A 17950-nucleotide genomic window follows, 5' to 3' on the forward strand; every position below is an offset into this window, starting at 1 on the left:
TGGGATAGTTTCTCTCAGATGGCGACAAGCTCCGACTGACAAACGCCACTGGCCTCAATCCGTTTCCCTGTTCCTGGTACAGAACAGCCCCAAGACCCTCGTGACTGGCATCAGTGTGTAGAACATACGGCTTCCGGGGATCAGCAAAAGCCAACACTGGGGCCTGTGTCAGCGCCCTTTTTAGAGATTGGAACGCCTCCTCACATTGAGCATCCCACCTCACTCCAAAAGGCTCCCCCGGGTTCAAGTATCCTCCTACCTCCGACCCTCGGTCTCCCTTCCTCCTCCTCCCCCCCATAGGTGGATAGCCACACAACAGCTGGTTCAATGGATGACTCATTTTCGCATATCCTTTCACGAATCGCCGGTAATATCCGCAAAACCCCAAAAACGAGCGTAAGGCGCTCACCTTCTGAGGTCTCGGCCAGGTGGTGACTGCGGCTATCTTATCCGGATCGGTGGCCACTCCATTTCGCGAGATTATGTGCCCAACATAACTGACTGACGTCTTACAGAACTGGCATTTATCCAGGGAAAGTTTTAACCCTTCCTCTTTCAGCCGACTCAGCACCTTCAGCAGCCGCTCCTCATGTTCCTCCAACGTAGATCCGAACACTATCAGGTCGTCCAGGTACACCAATACCTCCAGCAGGTTCATGTCCCCCACTGTCCGCTCCATGAGCCGCTGAAAGGTGGCTGGGGCCCCCGAGATACCTTGGGGCATTCGTTCGAACTGGAAAAACCCCAGGGGACAGATAAAGGCTGTCTTCTCCTTATCAGTCTCGCTCATCGGAATCTGGTAATACCCACTCCGCAAATCCACAAGTACAACTTTCCCGAAAAAAAAATCCAAATCCCGGACGAGCCCCCACTTGTAACGTTCCGTTATTTTGGCTCGTGTATGTCTAGGGGAAATCCCGCCCAGCACCTGCTTCAGCAGTCCCCTCAGGGTCAATCGTCGCCCGAATCAATCACAAACATCAATCATCAGCCAGCACACCCAGTAAATTTTAACACATACACTTTATAGATATTACTAATTCTAGGGCATTAATATACATGTGATACAGAGAGGAAAGTAATGAAAAAAAAAAGGCGCCAACACTTATTCAAAGTCCAAGTTCTTCGCGCGCTACCGTTGGAGCTCAAGTTCGACGTCAGACGACCACCCGAATTCCGTCGACCCACGGCTCGGGACCACCCGAAGTGATCGACCGGAGCCTCTCCGCACGTCCGCCGTCCTCCTCGTCTCTCCTCCCGACTCCCCGCCAAAACTCAGTCCACAGTCATATCATACAGCATAGCATCCGAAAACAAAACGATACATAACCACCCATTGGCTAATAGCACCCTCTTATCACCCTCTAAACCACAATAAACTGCTAGCGCAAACTCTCTGAAGCGTTAAAACACAACAAAGCCGCATTCCACAGATTAACATAACAAAAATCGCCATTTTAAATGTAACAAAAGAAAGACCCCGTACACATATATATTAAATAGTTAAATTATATAAGTAGTGCAAAAATAAAATAAAAAAATGTAATAAACTCTTTCAATTGTGTGGGAATTCTGGAGCAAAGTTTAACTGAACCGTACACATTATGAGAAGCTCAGAAAAATAGAAAATGCTAAATTCTCATATGAATGGGTCATATACCCAGAAATATTGGCTGCACTTTGGCGGGCCGAAACAGTGGAATAGACCATTAGACAATAAAATATTGGAGCAGAAGTAGGCCATTTGGGTCATCGAGTCTGCACCGCCATTCAATCATGGGTTGATCCAATTCTTCCAGTCATCCCAATTACCCTGCCTTCACCCCTTACCCTTTGATGCTTTGGCTAATCAAGAACCTATCTACCTCTGCCTTAAATACACCCAGTGACTTGGCCTCCACAGCAGATCATGGCAACAAATTCCTCCTATTTACCACCGACACTCTTAAGAAATTTCTCCGCATCTCTGTCCTAAATGGCCGTCCTTCAATATGGAAGTCTCTTGTCCTAGAATCCCCTACCATGGGAAATCAACTTTGCCATATCTAATCTGTTCAGTTCATTTAACAATCAAAATGTTTCTATGAGATCCCCCCCTCATTCTCCTGAACTCCAGGGAATACCGCCCAAGAGCTGCCAGACCTTCCTGATACGGTAGACCTTTCATTCCTGGAAACATTCTCGTGAATCTTCTCTGAACCCTCTCCAATGTCAGTATATCATTTGTAAAATAAGGATCCGAAAACTGCACACAATAGTCTGTGTGATCTCAGGGGTGCCTTATAGAGACTCACCATCGCATCCCTGCTCTTATATTCTATACCTCTAGAAATGAATGCCAACGTTGCATTTGCCTTCTTCACCACCGACTCAACCTGGAAGTTAACCTTTAGGGTATCCTGCACAAGGACTCCCAAGTCCATTTGCATCTCTGCATTTTGAATTCTCTCTCCATCTAAATAATAGTCTGCCTATTTATTTCGTCCACCAGAGTGAATGACCATACACTTTCCAACATTGTATTTCATTTGCCACTCCCTTGCCCATTCCCCTAAGCTATCTAAGTCTCTCTGCAGGCTCCGCAATCTCTCCAGTTACTTCCTTCCGAACCTGAGGGTGCATTCCATCAGGTCCGGGAGATTTATCCACACTCAGACTATTAAGCTTCCTGAATGAAGTCGAATATTGAAATGCCTGGATAGAGAAGTCGTGGAGGACTACAGTATCTGGTTATCACAATGGCATAAATACAACTTAAATATACAAACGATAGGCTTGCTCCCCGGCTTGAGATTCTAAATTGGAGAATGACGCTTTATTCACAAAATCCTCATAGCCCACAGTGACCGTGCACTGATCCCAGCAATGCAACCCGCCACTGCAGCCCCACAGTGCACTATGTACAGATTGCAAAGCTACGAAGTTGTATGTGAATAGACTCCCCTCCCCCCAACTCCACTCTTTCTGCGTCACCAGCAGGCTGGGACATCTCACATCTCGCTGCCTCCGCCAGGCCATTAAACTGTGAACACCTGTGGTCAGGGACTGATCTCTGGGGTACTCCAAACGCTACCCCCTTCCAGTCTGAAAACGACCCACTCATCCAGCCGCGCACTACCGGCCGTTTATCGATCTGCAACGGGAAAGCCCAAATAAACTACTCCTGAGGTTCAATACCATTGCTGACTCTGAGTTTACCACCGTCAAATGCCAGAAGGGACATAATAATCAGAAAGTCTCTAGTCGCAGCCGTGTAAATAAAACGTGATCTCAGTGGGTGTGTGGCGCATGCTCAGAATGCGAAGGAGACAGACAAACTGAGCCAAGTCACAGACTGATGAAGGGGATGAATGATCGATTTTGATACAGAGAGAGAAGCAGAGAGTTTGATATTGTGCCTGATGCCGGAACTGTAGCCAGTTAGAAGATGAACTCTTTTTCCTCCAAATTGTTTTGAGCTGTGACAGTGTTTTTATCAGAAGGCACCATGGAGACTAAAATTTTCTGAATTGAAATACTGTCCTTCACCCACTGATATGCTTTGCAAACTTTTAACAGTGTAGAAAAGTCAAAGCACTTGTGCATGGGAATCACAAACACGTTAGTTCCGCTGTATCTGTCACTTCACCAGCGCTTGAATGCCGCCGATCCTTGAATGTGGAGGCGGAGATGCTGGAGAAGACAGCGCCCCACTCGCTACAAGGAGACCCCGATCACGTGTCCATGTCCGTGATCTGATTGGATACATTGCCATGACGTTGATAGCAGTGTTATGTCATTCACTGGCTCTTATTTTGGAAAGGATTCAGTCGGCCATCGCAGATACAACAACAGCTTCGCACTGGGAAGCGGCCGTTCACCTACTCCGTGTGTGCAAAGAGACTCATTCAGTTAACCCACCTTGTGATGCTCCGGTGAGTTCACAATAAATAGAGGCCACATTTCAGTCCAGAGTGAGTAAAGAGTTTTACTTAATCATCCCAGCTGCTGCAACATCAGCAACTTCACATCAGGGAGGAAATTCAAATCAGTTCTATGCTAAATGTTTAACCATCACGATGACTGAAGGCAGCTGCAGGTTCATGAGGGACTGCTACCGTCAAAATTTGCAGTTCTTGCGGCTGCTCATCGCACCCAGTACTGAACCCTAGTCACTGAGGATTGGAGCAGTCTGATCTGCTGATGTTAGCCTTAAACTGGACTGATGTTTAATATTGTGGATCTGTGAAAGATAAAGCAGTTCTGTATCAAATCCCGTGTCTCAGGTACTTACTATCTCTACCACACTCACAATGTATACTGTAGAGTCCACTCGGCCCATCTGGTCCCTGCCCATGTTTCTGTTCCATATCAGTATATCAAAATCTATCCCTGCCGTTTCCCTCTCACTCTCCCTGTGATGACAGGTTGCAACTAGTCACCACTCCGTGGGATAGATTTCCCTTGAATTTCACGGAATCATAGAAATCTACATTACGTTACAGGCCCTTCGGCCCACAGTGTTGTGCCGACCACGTAACTTACTCTAGAATCTGCCTAGAATTTCCCTTCTGCATAGCCCTTTATTTTCCTAGTCTCCATGTACCTATCTAAGAGTCTCTTAAAAGACCCTATTGTGTCCGCCTCTACCACCGTTGCTGGCGATGCATTCCACACACACACCACTCTTTGTTTAGAAAACGTAGCTCTGAAATCTCCTCTGTACCTACTTCCAAGCACCTTAAACCTATGACCCCTCGTGTTAGCTGTTTCAGCCCTGGGAAGAAGCCTCCGGCTATCCACATGACCAATGCCTCTGATCCTACACACCTGCATCAATGTCCTGCATGCTTCTTTCCAGGCTGAATAAGAGACTGAGCGCACTGGGGTTATGACATTCTTCAGGGCTCTTGTTAAAGTTGGTTAAACTCCTTCTTCCCTGCTCTTTTCAACGTTTTGTGTCATTTTCACTCTTTTCAAAGGACCGCGCTTCAGACAGCTTGGTGGTCCCCCGTGTTTTATATCTGCATTTGTAAGAAGGTTCTACTTTGGCATCAGAAACGCGGAAAGTTTGCTGATATTAAGTGTATTGTTTATGGGAGCTGCTTTGTGCGTTAAAAGAGCTGCTCAGTTATCCACATTTAAAAAAAAACTGAGGTACGGACGTGAAACCTTTGCTTGCAGAAACCTTTAATGGCACCGTAATTACCCAGAAACCTCTGCGTTGCAATTTTCGCTGTCGCTGAAGCATCGATCGAATGCGCAGGCGTCAGGGTTGCGGATGGTCCCGAATATCACGCATGCGTGCAGTATGCAAATAGTCTCGGGTATCCATGGGCTTCAGGAAATCGGCTCAGGTAAGATGTGAGCTGTCGGTAAGAATGAATCTCTGGGCGCGGGTTTTTCAACACCGACTTCGGGGACATTTGCTGTGAACTCCGGACATCGTGACCTGGAATCCCGGGACAGTCCTGCTCCCTTCCCTCTCTTTCAGCCCCAGGCTCCGAACACGGGCCCCGGGAAGCTTCCGGCTGATGAGGGAATGGGAGCCGATGGATCTCTCAGACAGAACTGAGCTCCAGCTGTCTAAATGCAAGGATTGGGAACTCGGAGAAAGGGAAGAAAATCTTTTATATCACCAGGTGAGAAAATCACCTTTGTTCTATCTCCAATCACAAACAAGAGAAAGTCTGCAGATGCCCAGAGTGAATGGGTCAAAACATGTCCTCATGGCGAGAAAGGTCCAGAACAAGAGGAGGTAGAACGAGTAACACACACAAAATGCTGAAGGAACTCAGCATTAGTACTCTTTTCCATAGATGCTGCCTGGCCTGCTGAGTTCCTCCAGCATTTTGTGTGTGTTGCTTGTTCTACCTCCTCTTGTTCTGGACCTTTCTACCCGTGAGGACATGTTTTGACCCATTCACTCTGGGTACATAATGATACCAAGCACCTTTGCCCTGAACAACAAGTAGCTTTCACATCACAAATGTTCCAGACTCCAGTGAGACAGACTACTGCCCTTCTCTTTATACTTTATTGTCACCAAACAATTGATACCAGAACATACAATCATCACAGCGATATTTGATTCTGCGCTTTCCGCTCCCTGGAGTACAAATATTAAATATTAAAGATATTAAAAATTAGTAAATATTAAAAATTTAAATTATAAATCATAAATAGAAAATAGAAAAATGGAAAGTAAGGTAGTGCAAAAAAACCGAGAAATAGGTCCGGATATTTGGAGGGCATGGCCCAGATCCGGGTCAGGATCCATTCAGCAGTCTTATCACAGTTGGAAAGAAGCTGTTCCCAAATCTGGCCGTATGAGTCTTGAAGCTCCTGAGCCTTCTCCCGGAGGGAAGAGGGACAAAAAGCATGTTGGCTGGGTAGGCCGTGTCCTTGATTATCCTGGCAGCGCTGCTCCGACAGCGTGCAGTGTAAAGTGAGTCCAAGGATGGAAGATTGGTTTGTGTGATGTTCTGCGCCGTGTTCACAATCTTCTGCAGCTTCTTTCGATCTTGGACAGGACAACTTCCATACCAGGTTGTGATGCACCCAAGAAGAGCGCTTTCTACAGTGCATCTATAAAAATTAGTGAGGGTTTTAGGGGACAGGCAAAATTTCTTTAGTTTTCTCAGGAAGTAAAGGTGCTGGTGGGCCTTCTTGGCAGTGAACTCTACTTGGTTGGACCAAGTCAGGTCATTTGTGATATTGACCCCGAGGAACTTAAAGCTTTTGACCTGTTCCACTGATGTAAATTGGGTCGTGCGGTCCGCTACTCCTTCTGAAGTCAACAACCAATTCCTTCGTCTTGCTGACATTGAGAGATAGGTTATTGTCTTTGCAACATGCCACCAGGTTCTTAATTTCCTCTCTGTACTCAAACTCATCATTACCCGAGATACGGCCTACAATTGTTGTGTCATCAGCAAACTTATATATTGAGTTCGATGGAAACTTGGCTACACAGTCATGGGTGTACAGTGAGTACAGCAGGGGGCTGAGTACACAGCCCTGTGGGGCACTGGAGCTCAGAGTGATTGTAGAGGACAGCTTGTCCCCTATTTTTACAGCCTGGGTCCTGTCTGTGAGGAAATTGAAGATCCGACTGCAGATCTGAGCGCTAAGGCCCAGGTTCCGGAGCGTAGGAATCAGTTTATTTGGAATGATGGTATTAAAGGCAGAGCTGTAGTCAATGAAAAGGAGCCTTACGTATGCGTCTTTATTCTTCAGGTGTCCTAAGGAGGAATGTAGGGCCAGAGAGATGGCATCTGACGTAGACCTGTTGCTCCGGTAGGCGAATTGCAAAGTGTCGAGGTTGACCGGTAGGCTGTGGTTGATGTGTGCCATAACCAATCTCTCAAAACACTTCATCGCAATTGATGTCAGAGCCACAGGTCGATAGTCATTCAGGCATGCCACCTTGCTCTTCTTCGGCACTGGGATTATCGATGCCTTCTTAAAACACGAGGGGATCTTAGACTGAAGCAAGGAGCAGTTGAAGATGTCAGCAAACACTCCAGCTAGCTCGCTTGCACAGGCCCAGAGAACCTGTCCTGGGACGCCACCTGGGCCCGAGGCCTTCCTTGGATTTATCTCAGGAAGGCCATTCTAACGCCCTCCTCAATGCCACCAGGTCCAGTTCATCCGGAGGAAGCGGGATGCTCCTTTTCTGTTCGAATCTGGCGTAGAATACATTTAGTTCATCAGGAAGAGAAGCATCACAGTTATTGATATTCCCAGCCTTTTCTTTGCTCTCAGTGATCTCATTTAGACCCTGCCGCATCCCTCTGGTTAGCCTGGACTTCCAACTTGGCTTGATATTGCCTCTTGGCACCCTTAATGGCTTTCCGGAGTTCACACCTGGATTCCGTGTAGCAACTGGTATCCCCGGACCTAAAAGCCACAGCAGTAGCCTTTAAAAGGGACGACCTCATACTGCAACCAAGGTTTCCGGTTAGGTAATACCTGGATTGTCTTGCGAGATAATACTCATTGGTATTGCCATCACTAAGTTCACCACCATCAGTCACCTGGGGGAGGGTTCAGGAGAAATGTTTATGTCCAGTATAGAAACTGGTGTTCCCTGTGTGTATTGTGGCAATGCAAAAGTTGCTGGAGAATTTGCAAGTGGGAAGAAGTGGAGTGATATTTGGAAATCTGACTTTTTAAAGCATAATTTAGCAAGAAAATCACATATAGGCCGTGTGCAAAAGCACTGGTGAGAAAATCCTTCATTACCTGCTATAGGCCTGCTACATAGGTTGTGTGAGAGTGCAGATGAACTCAATTGAACCCAGAGGAGATCAAAGTTCTTATCGCCAGTGATTTGGTTGCTGTTGAAATGAATACCTCTGTATATAAAGTTCAGTTTTCACATGTTGTCACTGGGCAAGAATTGTGCAGCACAAGATTTTTGAACACACTGGTCATTACAAATTAGAGGGGACATTGGTGGGAATGTGGGGAGACTTCCAGTGTCCCTGATACCCTCACATACCTGACTCCCTATGACCCTGCACGTTAGGGAGTTGGAGCTGGAAATGGATGAATTCCGGATCATTCAGAAATCAGAGGGGATGATAGATATGACACGAAGAGAGGTGAGTTACACCCAAGGTGCAGGACACAGGAAACTGGATGAGAGTCAGGAAGGAGAATGAGGTTAAATAGCCATCACTGAGTACTCTTGTGGCCATCCCCCAGGACAACAGGTAGACCACGTTAGAAACTGTTGGCAGGGAATTAGCTAGCACAGGAAAGTCAAAGGGCTGATAGGGGATTTGTTAGTTAGGGGAACAGAACTAGAAGGGGACTAATATCCTAGTGGTCATGCTTGCTAGTGCTAGTGGATGTTAAACTGAAGTTGCAGGGTGGATGGGAGCCTGAATACCAGAACAGATAGTGGAGTCATTGAAGTGAATTGACTTTATTACTTACATCCTTCATATACATGTGGAGTAGAAATCTTTATGTTCCGTCTCCATCTAAATGTGCAATTTGTAGTAATTTGTAATAAACAGTATGTACATCAGAATGGTCAATATAATATAGAAATACAATTGTATCAGCATAAATATATCAGTCTGATGACCTGGTGGAAGGAGCTGTCCCAGAGCCTGTTGGTTCTGGCTTTCATGCTGTGGTACCATTTCCCGGATGGTAGCAGCTGGAATAGTTTGTGGTTGGGGGTGAATCAGGTCTCCAGTGATCCATCAGGCCCTTTTTTACACATCTGTCAGTGTAAGTGTCATGAATAGTGGAAAGTTCACATCTACAAGTGCACTGGGCTGTCCGCACCACTCTCTGCAGAGTCCAGCGATTGAGGGAGGTACAGATCCCATACCAGGCAGTAATGCAGCCAGCCAAGATGCTCTCTATTCTGCCCCTGTAGAAAGTTCTTTACATTTGGGGGCACATTCCAAACTTCTTCAGCTTCTGAGGTGAAACTGGCATGCTTGTGCCTTTTTCACCACACAGCCGGGATGTACAGACCACGTGAGATCCTCGACGATGTTTATGCCAAGGAACTTAAATCTGTTTACCCTCTCAACTCCAGATCCATTGATGTCAATACGGGTTAGCCTGTCTCCATTCCTTCTGTAATCCACAACCAGCACCTTTGTTTCTGTGACATCGAGGAAGTGGTTGTTTTCTTGACACCAGTCAAATGTTGTTCAAACTTCAGACAAAGTCAACAATCAAAAGATTGAGCATGGTGCTTCGAATGTACTGAGCTGTGTAAATCAAATGCAAGAAACATCATGGGAAAGCCAGATGAGCTCAGTGTATTGAATTATGATATTGTTACCATTACTGGGACTTGGTTGAAACCAAAAGTCTGAGGGATTGAGAGGAACAAATTTACAGAGAGATCACAGACTATGCCAGAAACAAAGACTGATACAGTAAGTGATTTTAACTTTCCATATATTGACTGGGGGTCCCATACTGTAAAAGGACTAGATGGGACAGAGTTTGTCAAATGTGCTCTCAACCAGTAGAATTCTCAAAGTAGAAGTGTGCAATAAGCTATCAGGAAATGATCCAGGGCTAGTGACAGAAATTAGTGTATGGGAAGACTTTGTACCTAGTGATCATAATACTATGAGATTCCAAGTAAATATGGAAAGAGAGAGGTCTAGACCACAGGTTGAGATTCTAACTTGGGAAAGGTCAATTTTGGTGGTATCAGAAAGGATCTGACAAGTGCGAATTGGGACAGGATGTTTCTGGCAAAGGAGCACTTGGTAAGTGGGAGTTCTTCAGAAGTGAAGTTTCGAGGGTTGTATGTGCCTGTCAAAATAAAAGTTTGGTAACTGGTGCAGGGAACCTTGGTTTCCAGAGATATTGAGGCCCCGGATATTTTGTTTCTCTAAATGCCTCAGGCTGTTGGGTGCTACCAAGACTCATTAGTGACTACAATATTATAATTCCACACCCTGAGCTCAGCTGACTTTTTTTGAAGTCATCTTCTGTTGGTTTCTAAAAGCTTCCCAATAGTTTTTGCTCTTTTGTTTGCCCTCTCTTTGTTTTTTACATTGGCTTTGGCTTCTCATTTCAGCCATGGTTCTGCCCTCCAGACTTTACAATGCTTCCAGTTCTTTGGGATGTATCTATCACTCACCTCCCGAATTGCTCCCAGAAACTCCAGCCATTGCTGCTCTGTTGTCAGTTTCTACCAGTTTCCCCTTCCAATCAAGTTTGGCCAGCTTCTCTGTCATAGAAACATGGAGAAGGTCAGTGCAGAAACGTGCCCACTCTGGACGATCAGTGAATGGTAATCTATACTGTGAATGGTATCTATAATGTGAAAAAGACTAAGGAGCTGGTGGTAGACGTGAGGAGAGCTAAGGTACTGGTGACCCCTGTGTCTATCCAGGGGGTCAGTGTGGACATGTGGTGGCCAGTGCTATCATGTTTGCTGTTGTGCGCTGGGGCAGCAGGCTGAGGGTAGCAGACACCAACAGAATCAACAACTCATTCGTAAGGCCAGTGATGTTGTGGGGATGGAACTGGACTCTCTCACGGTGGTGTCTGAAAACAGGATGCTGCCTAAGTTGCATGCCATCTTGGACAATGTCTCCCATCCACTACATAATGTACTGGGTGGGCACAGGAGTACATTCAGCCAGAGACTCATTCCACCGAGATGCAGCACAGAGCGTCATAGGAAGTCATTCCTGCCTGTGGCCATCAAACTTTACAACTCCTCCCTTGGAGGGTCAGACACTCTGAGCCAATAGGCTGGTCCTGGACTTATTTCATAATTTACTGGCATAATTTACATATTACTATTTAACTATTTATAGTTCTATTACTAGTAATTATTTATGGTGCAACTGTAACAAAAGCCAATTTCCCCCAGGATCAATAAAGCATGACTATGACTATACGAGGAGGCAAAATAGATAGGGTAGATTTTACATAGCATTCTTGCATCTGTATTTACTCAGGACACAGATACCCATTCAAACTTCTCATCAATGGTGAAATCGAGCTCACATGCATCACTTGTGCTGGCATCTCATTCCACACTCTCAACCATTTCACTGAGAGGTTTTCCACATGTTCCCCTTAAATTTTCACCTTCCCCACTTACCCATGACCTCTGGTTGTCATTCCACCCAAACTGAGTGGTAAAAGCCTGATTGCATTAACCCTATCCATACCCTCATAATTTTGTACATTTCTAACAAATCCTCAAATCATGTATAATTTCCTTGTTTATGTTTAATGCCTTTTTTAGGGGTCTAAGATGATGAGGGGCATTGATCATGTGGATAGTCAGAGGCTTTTCCCAGGGCTGAAATGGCTAACATGAGGAGCCTGAATAACAGAACATATAGTGCAGGGTTGTGGAGACAGATGTTGTTCAGACTTCAGATAAAGTCAGGAATGAAAAATTTCAGCAACTTTAGTTTAATCCCCCCCATACACACACAAACCCACCTTCCCATGCAGCTCTATCACCCCTTTGGCTTTCATCTCCCAGATCAATAAAAAGGAGGTACATACCAGTTACAGGTAAATAGGAACAAATGGGGTACTTATGAAGTACAGGATATTCAAGTGAACACTTACGAAAGAAATAAAAGAAGGCATGAGGTTGCCCAGCAGACAAGGTGAAGGAGAATCTTCAGGGATTCTGCAGATATGTTGAGAGTGAAAAGATGGCAAGGGAGAAAATTAATCCTCTGAAAGATCAGAATGGTAATCCATATGAGGAGACAAAATAGATGGGGGAGATTTTTTTGCCATCTGTATTTACTCAGGAGATGGTCACAGGGTCTATAGAAGTGAGGCAAAGCAGCATCAACTTCATGGACCCTGTACAGATTACAGAGGTGGAGGTGTTTGCTGTCTTAAGGCAGATTACCATGGAAAAATCACCAGGGCCTGACAAGTTGTTCCCTATGACCCTGTGGAAGACAAGTGCAGAAATTGGTGGGGCCCAAGCACAGGTATTTAAATCACTCACAGTGACAGGTGAGGTACTGGAGGTTTGGAGCCAATGTTATTCCGCTGTTCAAGACAGGCTCCAAATATAAACTAGGAAATTATACGTTGGTGAGCTTGACATCAGTAGTGGAAAAGTTATTGGAACGTATGTGCAGGAACTGGATATATAATTATTTGGATAGATGTGGACTGATTAAGGATAGGCAGCATGGCTTTGTGCATGCTAGGTCATGTCTAACCAATCTTATCGAGCCTCACGAGGAAGTTATCAGGAAAGTGGATGAAGGCAAGGCAGTGGATGTTGTCTACATGGACTTTAGCAAGGCACTTGACAGAGTCTCATATGGGAGGTTGGTCAAGAAGGTTCAGTCACTCAGCATTCAAGATGAGATAGTAAATTGGATGAGACACTGTCTTTGGGAGAAGCCAGACTGTGGTAGCAGATGGTTGCCTCTCTGACTGGAGACCTGTGACTAGTGGTGTGCCACAGGGATCACTGCTGGATCTGTTGCTGTTTGTCATCTATGTCAGATATCTGGATGATAACATGGTTAGCTGTATCAGCAAATTTGTGGCTGACACCAAGGCTGGGGGTGTAGTGGACAGTGAGGAAGACTATCATGGCTTGCAGAGCAATCTGAACCCACTGGAAAAAATGTGTTGAGAAACAGAAAATGGAATTTAATGCAGACAGGTGTGAAGTGTTGCACATTGGTAGGAACAAGGTCTTACACAGTGACTGGTCGGGCTCTGAGGAGTGATGTAGAAGGAAGGGATCTGGGAACGCAGGTCCATAGTTCACTAAAAGTGGTGCCCCAGTTAGGTAGGGACGGAAAGAAAGATTGTGGCACATTGGCCTTCATAAACCAAAGTACTGAGTACAGGAGATGGATGTTATGTTGACGTTGTATAAGAAATTGGTGAAACCTAATTTGCACTGTTGTGTGCAGTTTTGGTCACCTACCTACAGGAAAGATGTTAGAGGTTGAAAGAGTTCAGAGAAAATTTGCAAGGATGTTGCCACGTCTGGAGACTTTGATTATAAGGAAAGATTGAACAGGTCAGGCCTTTATTTGTTGGAACGTAGAAGATTGAGGGGAGATTTGATGAAGGTGTACCAAAATTATGAAGGTTATAGATAGGGTAAATGCAAGCTGGCTTTTACCACTGAGATTGGGTGGGACCACAACCAGAGGCCGTGGGTTAAGAGTGAAAGGTGAAACGTTAAGGGGAACATGAGGGGAAACTTCTTCACACAGATGGTCATCCGGTTGTGGAATGAGCAGTTAGCACAAATGGTGAATGTGAGCTCAATTTCGACACTTAAGAGGTATGAGTAGGTGCCTGGATGATAGGGATATGGGAGTAGAAAGTTAAAATAGTTCAGCACAAACTAGATAGGCCAAAGGGTCTGTTTCTGTGTTGTACTTTTCTATGACTGTGACAAGAACCTTAAATAATACTAATATTCACTTTAATTCCTTTTAACAGACCAACCATTCATCTCAGCAGCAAATTTTTATATGGTGTTAAAACTGTGGCACTTTAAATTAACAGTGCATAAAAGAAAATCCCAGCTGCAGGTCAACAAAGGCTATTTGTGTGAGAGTGTTTCAGTTACTGTGGAGCCAGAGACCTATGTAGCTCAGTGGGAACAGGGAATAATACCAGTGGAGAGAGTCAAACTGATCCAAGTCACAGATTTGAGACGGCAGAAATGCACCATTCGTATACAGACAGAAAGAGCATCAGAGAGTTTAATTCCAGATACCAGATACCATTTAATTCCAGATACCAGCACTCTGCACAGTTAGAAGATGATTTCTCCTTCCAACTTGGGTTGACTGTCACTGTAACAGTGTGATGTCAGATCACACCTTGGTGACTAAAGTAATCTCATCTGAAATGTTGTCCTTCACCCATTGATGGATTTTGTAAATCTTTTTACAGGTTAAAAACTATAAGGAATTTGTCTATGGGAATCTTGAACACAACACACCAGTTTTGCTGTCTCTGTCTAGAGATTTAAGAAGTGGAGCAAGGGAACCACTCGATCATCCTTCCTCCTCAGACTGTGGGGAGGAATTTACTCGATCATCTGACTGACTGGCACGCCCATCATTTTACACATGGGGAGAGGCCATTCACTTGCTCAGACTGTTGGAATGGATTCCCTCAGTCATCTCAGCTGAAGGTACATCAGTAAGTTCACACTGGTCAAGGCCATTCACCTGTTCTGTGGGTGAGAAGGGATTCAGTCGGTCTTCCCACCTGTGGACACACCAGACAGTTCACACTGGGCAGAGGCTAGTCACCTGGTGAATTTGTGGGAAGGATTCACTTGGTCATCTGACCTCATGGCTCACCAGCGAGTTCACACTGGGGAGAGGCCATTCACCTGCTCAGAATGTGGGAAGGGATTCACTCGTTCATCCACCCTACAGAGTCACCAGCGAGTTCACACAGGGGACAGGCCATTCACCTGCTCAGTCTGTGGGAAGGGATTCACTTTGTCATCTCAGCTACTGAGACACCAGTCAGTTCACACCGGGGAGTGGCCATTCAACTGTTCAGACTGTGGAAAGGGTTTCACTTGGTCACCCGACCTACTGGTGCACCAGCGAGTTCACACCGGAGAGAGGCCGTTCACCTGTTCAGACTGTGGGAAGGGATTCACTCAGTTATCCACCCTACTGGCACACCAGTCAGTTCACACACGGGAGACGCCGTTCACCTGTTCAGCCTGTGGGAAGAGATTCACTCGGTCATCTGACCTACAGAGTCATCAGCGAGTTCACACTGGGGAGAAGCCGTTCACCTGCTCAGAATGTGGAAAGGGATTCACTCAGTCATCCAACCTACAGAGTCATCACCGAGTTCACACTGGGGAGAAGCCCTTTACCTGCTCAGACTGTGGGAAGAGATTCTCTCATTCATTTCACGTACTGACCCACCAGCGAGTTCACACTGGAGAGAGGCCGTTCACTTGCTCAGAATGTGGGAAGGGATTCAATCAGTCATCCACCCTACTGAGTCACCAGCGACTTCACACTGGGGAGAGGCCATTCACCTGCTCAGAATGTGGGAAGAGATTCACTCGATCATCCGACCTACTGAGTCACCAACGAGTTCACACTGGAGAGAAGCCGTTCACCTGTTCAGAATGTGCGAAGAGATTCAGTCGATCATCTGACTTACAGAGTCATCAGCGAGTTCACACTGGAGAGAAGCCATTTACCTGCTCAGAATGTGGGAAGGGATTCACTCATTCATCCACCCTACAGCGTCACCTGCGAGTTCACACTGGGGAGAAGCCGTTCATCTGCTCAGTTTGTGGAAAGAGATTCACTCGATCATCCACCCTACAGAGTCATCAGCGAGTTCACACTGGGGAGGGGCCGTTCACCTGCTCAGACTGTGGGAAAGGATTCACTCAGTCATCCCAACTACTGGCACACCAGTCAGTTCACATTGGGGAGCGAGCATTGATATGAATCTCGAGGTTTCACTTCCTGTGGACTGTCATTTTAAGGGAGAGGGAGAGATTAAGAAGGCGAATCAGTCTGACTTTCAGCTTGTTTACATCGCTCGCAGCTTGTTTAGATTTAACCAAGGACACAGACACTCAGAGTCAGATGGAGACAAAGGAGAAAAAATGGAAGGATCGAAAGAAGGGAACTAGTGGCCAAGGGTCACTGTTTAGAACTTTCCCATGCCCACAAGGGTGGGTTAATTATTGATTCAGTGAACATCGAATGTGTGGTTATCACCTCATTTGATCCATTGGAGTGGATCGGATTTGTGAAGACCACTTATGTCTTATGTGTCTGGGTATGGTCTGGTAATTCACTTGAAGATGATACCCCTTGTGACAAGTCCGTTTCGGTGATAATTCGTACGTGGATTTAGAACGACAAGGATAAAATCTACAGCGACTTTTCTCTTGTTTTACCACCGTGGAGCCTGTGGAATTTGACATAATTGCCTTGTCTCAACATTTACCTTGGATTACAAATATCTCTCTCTCATCAACTATTCCATGGATGAACTGAACTTTCATACTTTACCATCTCAAGCCTCTAAGCTCAATAGTTTGGGAGTTATCTTTAAATATATATATATACACACACACACATAACACTGTTCAATTTTGTTTATCTTGTTTAAGTTACTATCTTATAAGTAGATACTAATAAAGATAGTGATTTTAACATCAAAACCAGACGCCTGGTGTAGTCTATTGCTGCTGGTTCGTTTCTAAAGCGTTACAGTTCGTAAGAAAATTGGGGCCTGCGCCTGGAATATGAACAAATTTGGGGGCATATTGATTGATTAATTATCAATTTCATTGGTAAATCCCTTTTGATTTATTTGTGTGTGAAAAATCAGCGGCAATGGATGTTGATAGATTTCTGCAAGCGCCAACCTCTGAAGCATTAGAGGATGCCAGAAGGATTGAGTTGTTGAGTATTGCTAAAAGGTTAAAACTTGGAAAGGTGAAATTAAAAAACAGAGGGAGGAAGCAAAACGACAGAGGCTGTTTGAGCTGGAAAAGATAGATTGCTGCAAAGGGGTCTAGTGTTACACTCTGGTGATAAGTTTGAGTCCAGTCAGGAAGTTAAATTGGTACCTCCATTTGATGAGGCAGAGGTTGATAAATACTTCCAGCATTTTGAGAAGTTTGCTCAGAGTTTAAAGTGACCAAAAGTGGGTTGGCCAATTCTCTGACAAAGTGTAATTAAGGAGAAGGCTCAGCGAGCCTATTCTGCCTTGACAGTTGATGAAGCAGCTGATTATGACATTGTGAAACAGGCTGTGCTGAAAGCTTACGAGTTGGTCCCAGAAGCATACAGGCAAAGGTTTAGAAATTTAAGAAAATTGTTGTATGGAATTTGCTTATGAGAAGTTTGTGTGTTTTGAACGCCGGCGCACATATGAAAATGTAAATGATGATTTTAACAGCTTGAAAGAGTTGGTTTTAATTGAAGAATTCAAAAGGTGCATCCCTGATGACATGAAGACATATTTAGATGAAAAGGATGCTGCCACTTTGCAGGAGTCTGCTAGATTAGCAGATGAGTTTGCTTTAACTCATAAGGTTCAGTTTACCCGGAATAAGAGCTTCCAAAAGAGTAGCAGGAATAACCAGGGTAAACCAGAAGTTAAAGCTGGGATTAGTAACAAGAGTAAGGATGAAGGGAAGCAGTTGAAGGAGAAATATTCTGATCTTTCTTGTTACTATTGTAAGAAAGCTGGTCATATGATGGCTAATTATTCCATCCTGAAGAAGAAAAAGGAAAAGGAGGCTGTCCGAAATGCCTGTGATCTGTATGTTGAAGCACATATAAACCCACAGGGTTCTGAACATTCTGTTGAGGCTTAGTTAAGGACTGAGAGGTCTGACCGAGTTAAGAAGGGATTCGATCATTTTATGTCAGATGGGTTTATATTAGTAAAGGAAGGGTCAACCCCAGTACCAGTGAAAATTCTTCGAGATACTGGG

General features: G+C 45.0%; 1 protein-coding gene across 2 annotated transcripts; it reads left to right on the forward strand.

Moving 5' to 3' along the window:
- The first annotated feature begins 5408 nt into the window (after positions 1-5408).
- Positions 5409-16573, forward strand: LOC140206739 (uncharacterized). 2 transcript variants are annotated; one of them, XM_072274935.1, is made up of 2 exons: positions 5409-5621; positions 14398-16573. In XM_072274935.1, exon 2 carries the CDS (start codon positions 14805-14807, stop codon positions 15939-15941), a length of 1137 nt encoding a protein of 378 aa, XP_072131036.1. In that variant the 5' UTR covers positions 5409-5621; positions 14398-14804; the 3' UTR covers positions 15942-16573. The 2 variants fall into 2 exon arrangements, with proteins under 2 accessions (XP_072131036.1, XP_072131037.1); XM_072274936.1 differs by lacking the exon at positions 5409-5621 and adding an exon at positions 9785-9893.
- Positions 16574-17950: the final 1377 nt, after the last annotated feature.

The sequence above is a fragment of the Mobula birostris genome, chromosome 13, assembly GCF_030028105.1.
Source record: "Mobula birostris isolate sMobBir1 chromosome 13, sMobBir1.hap1, whole genome shotgun sequence".
Lineage (NCBI taxonomy): Eukaryota > Metazoa > Chordata > Chondrichthyes > Myliobatiformes > Myliobatidae > Mobula > Mobula birostris.

What these genes read in the sequence shown, in the direction of transcription:
- LOC140206739 (XM_072274935.1), top strand. Translation starts at nt 14,805, where the DNA reads ATGGCTCACCAGCGAGTTCACACTGGGGAGAGGCCATTCACCTGCTCA.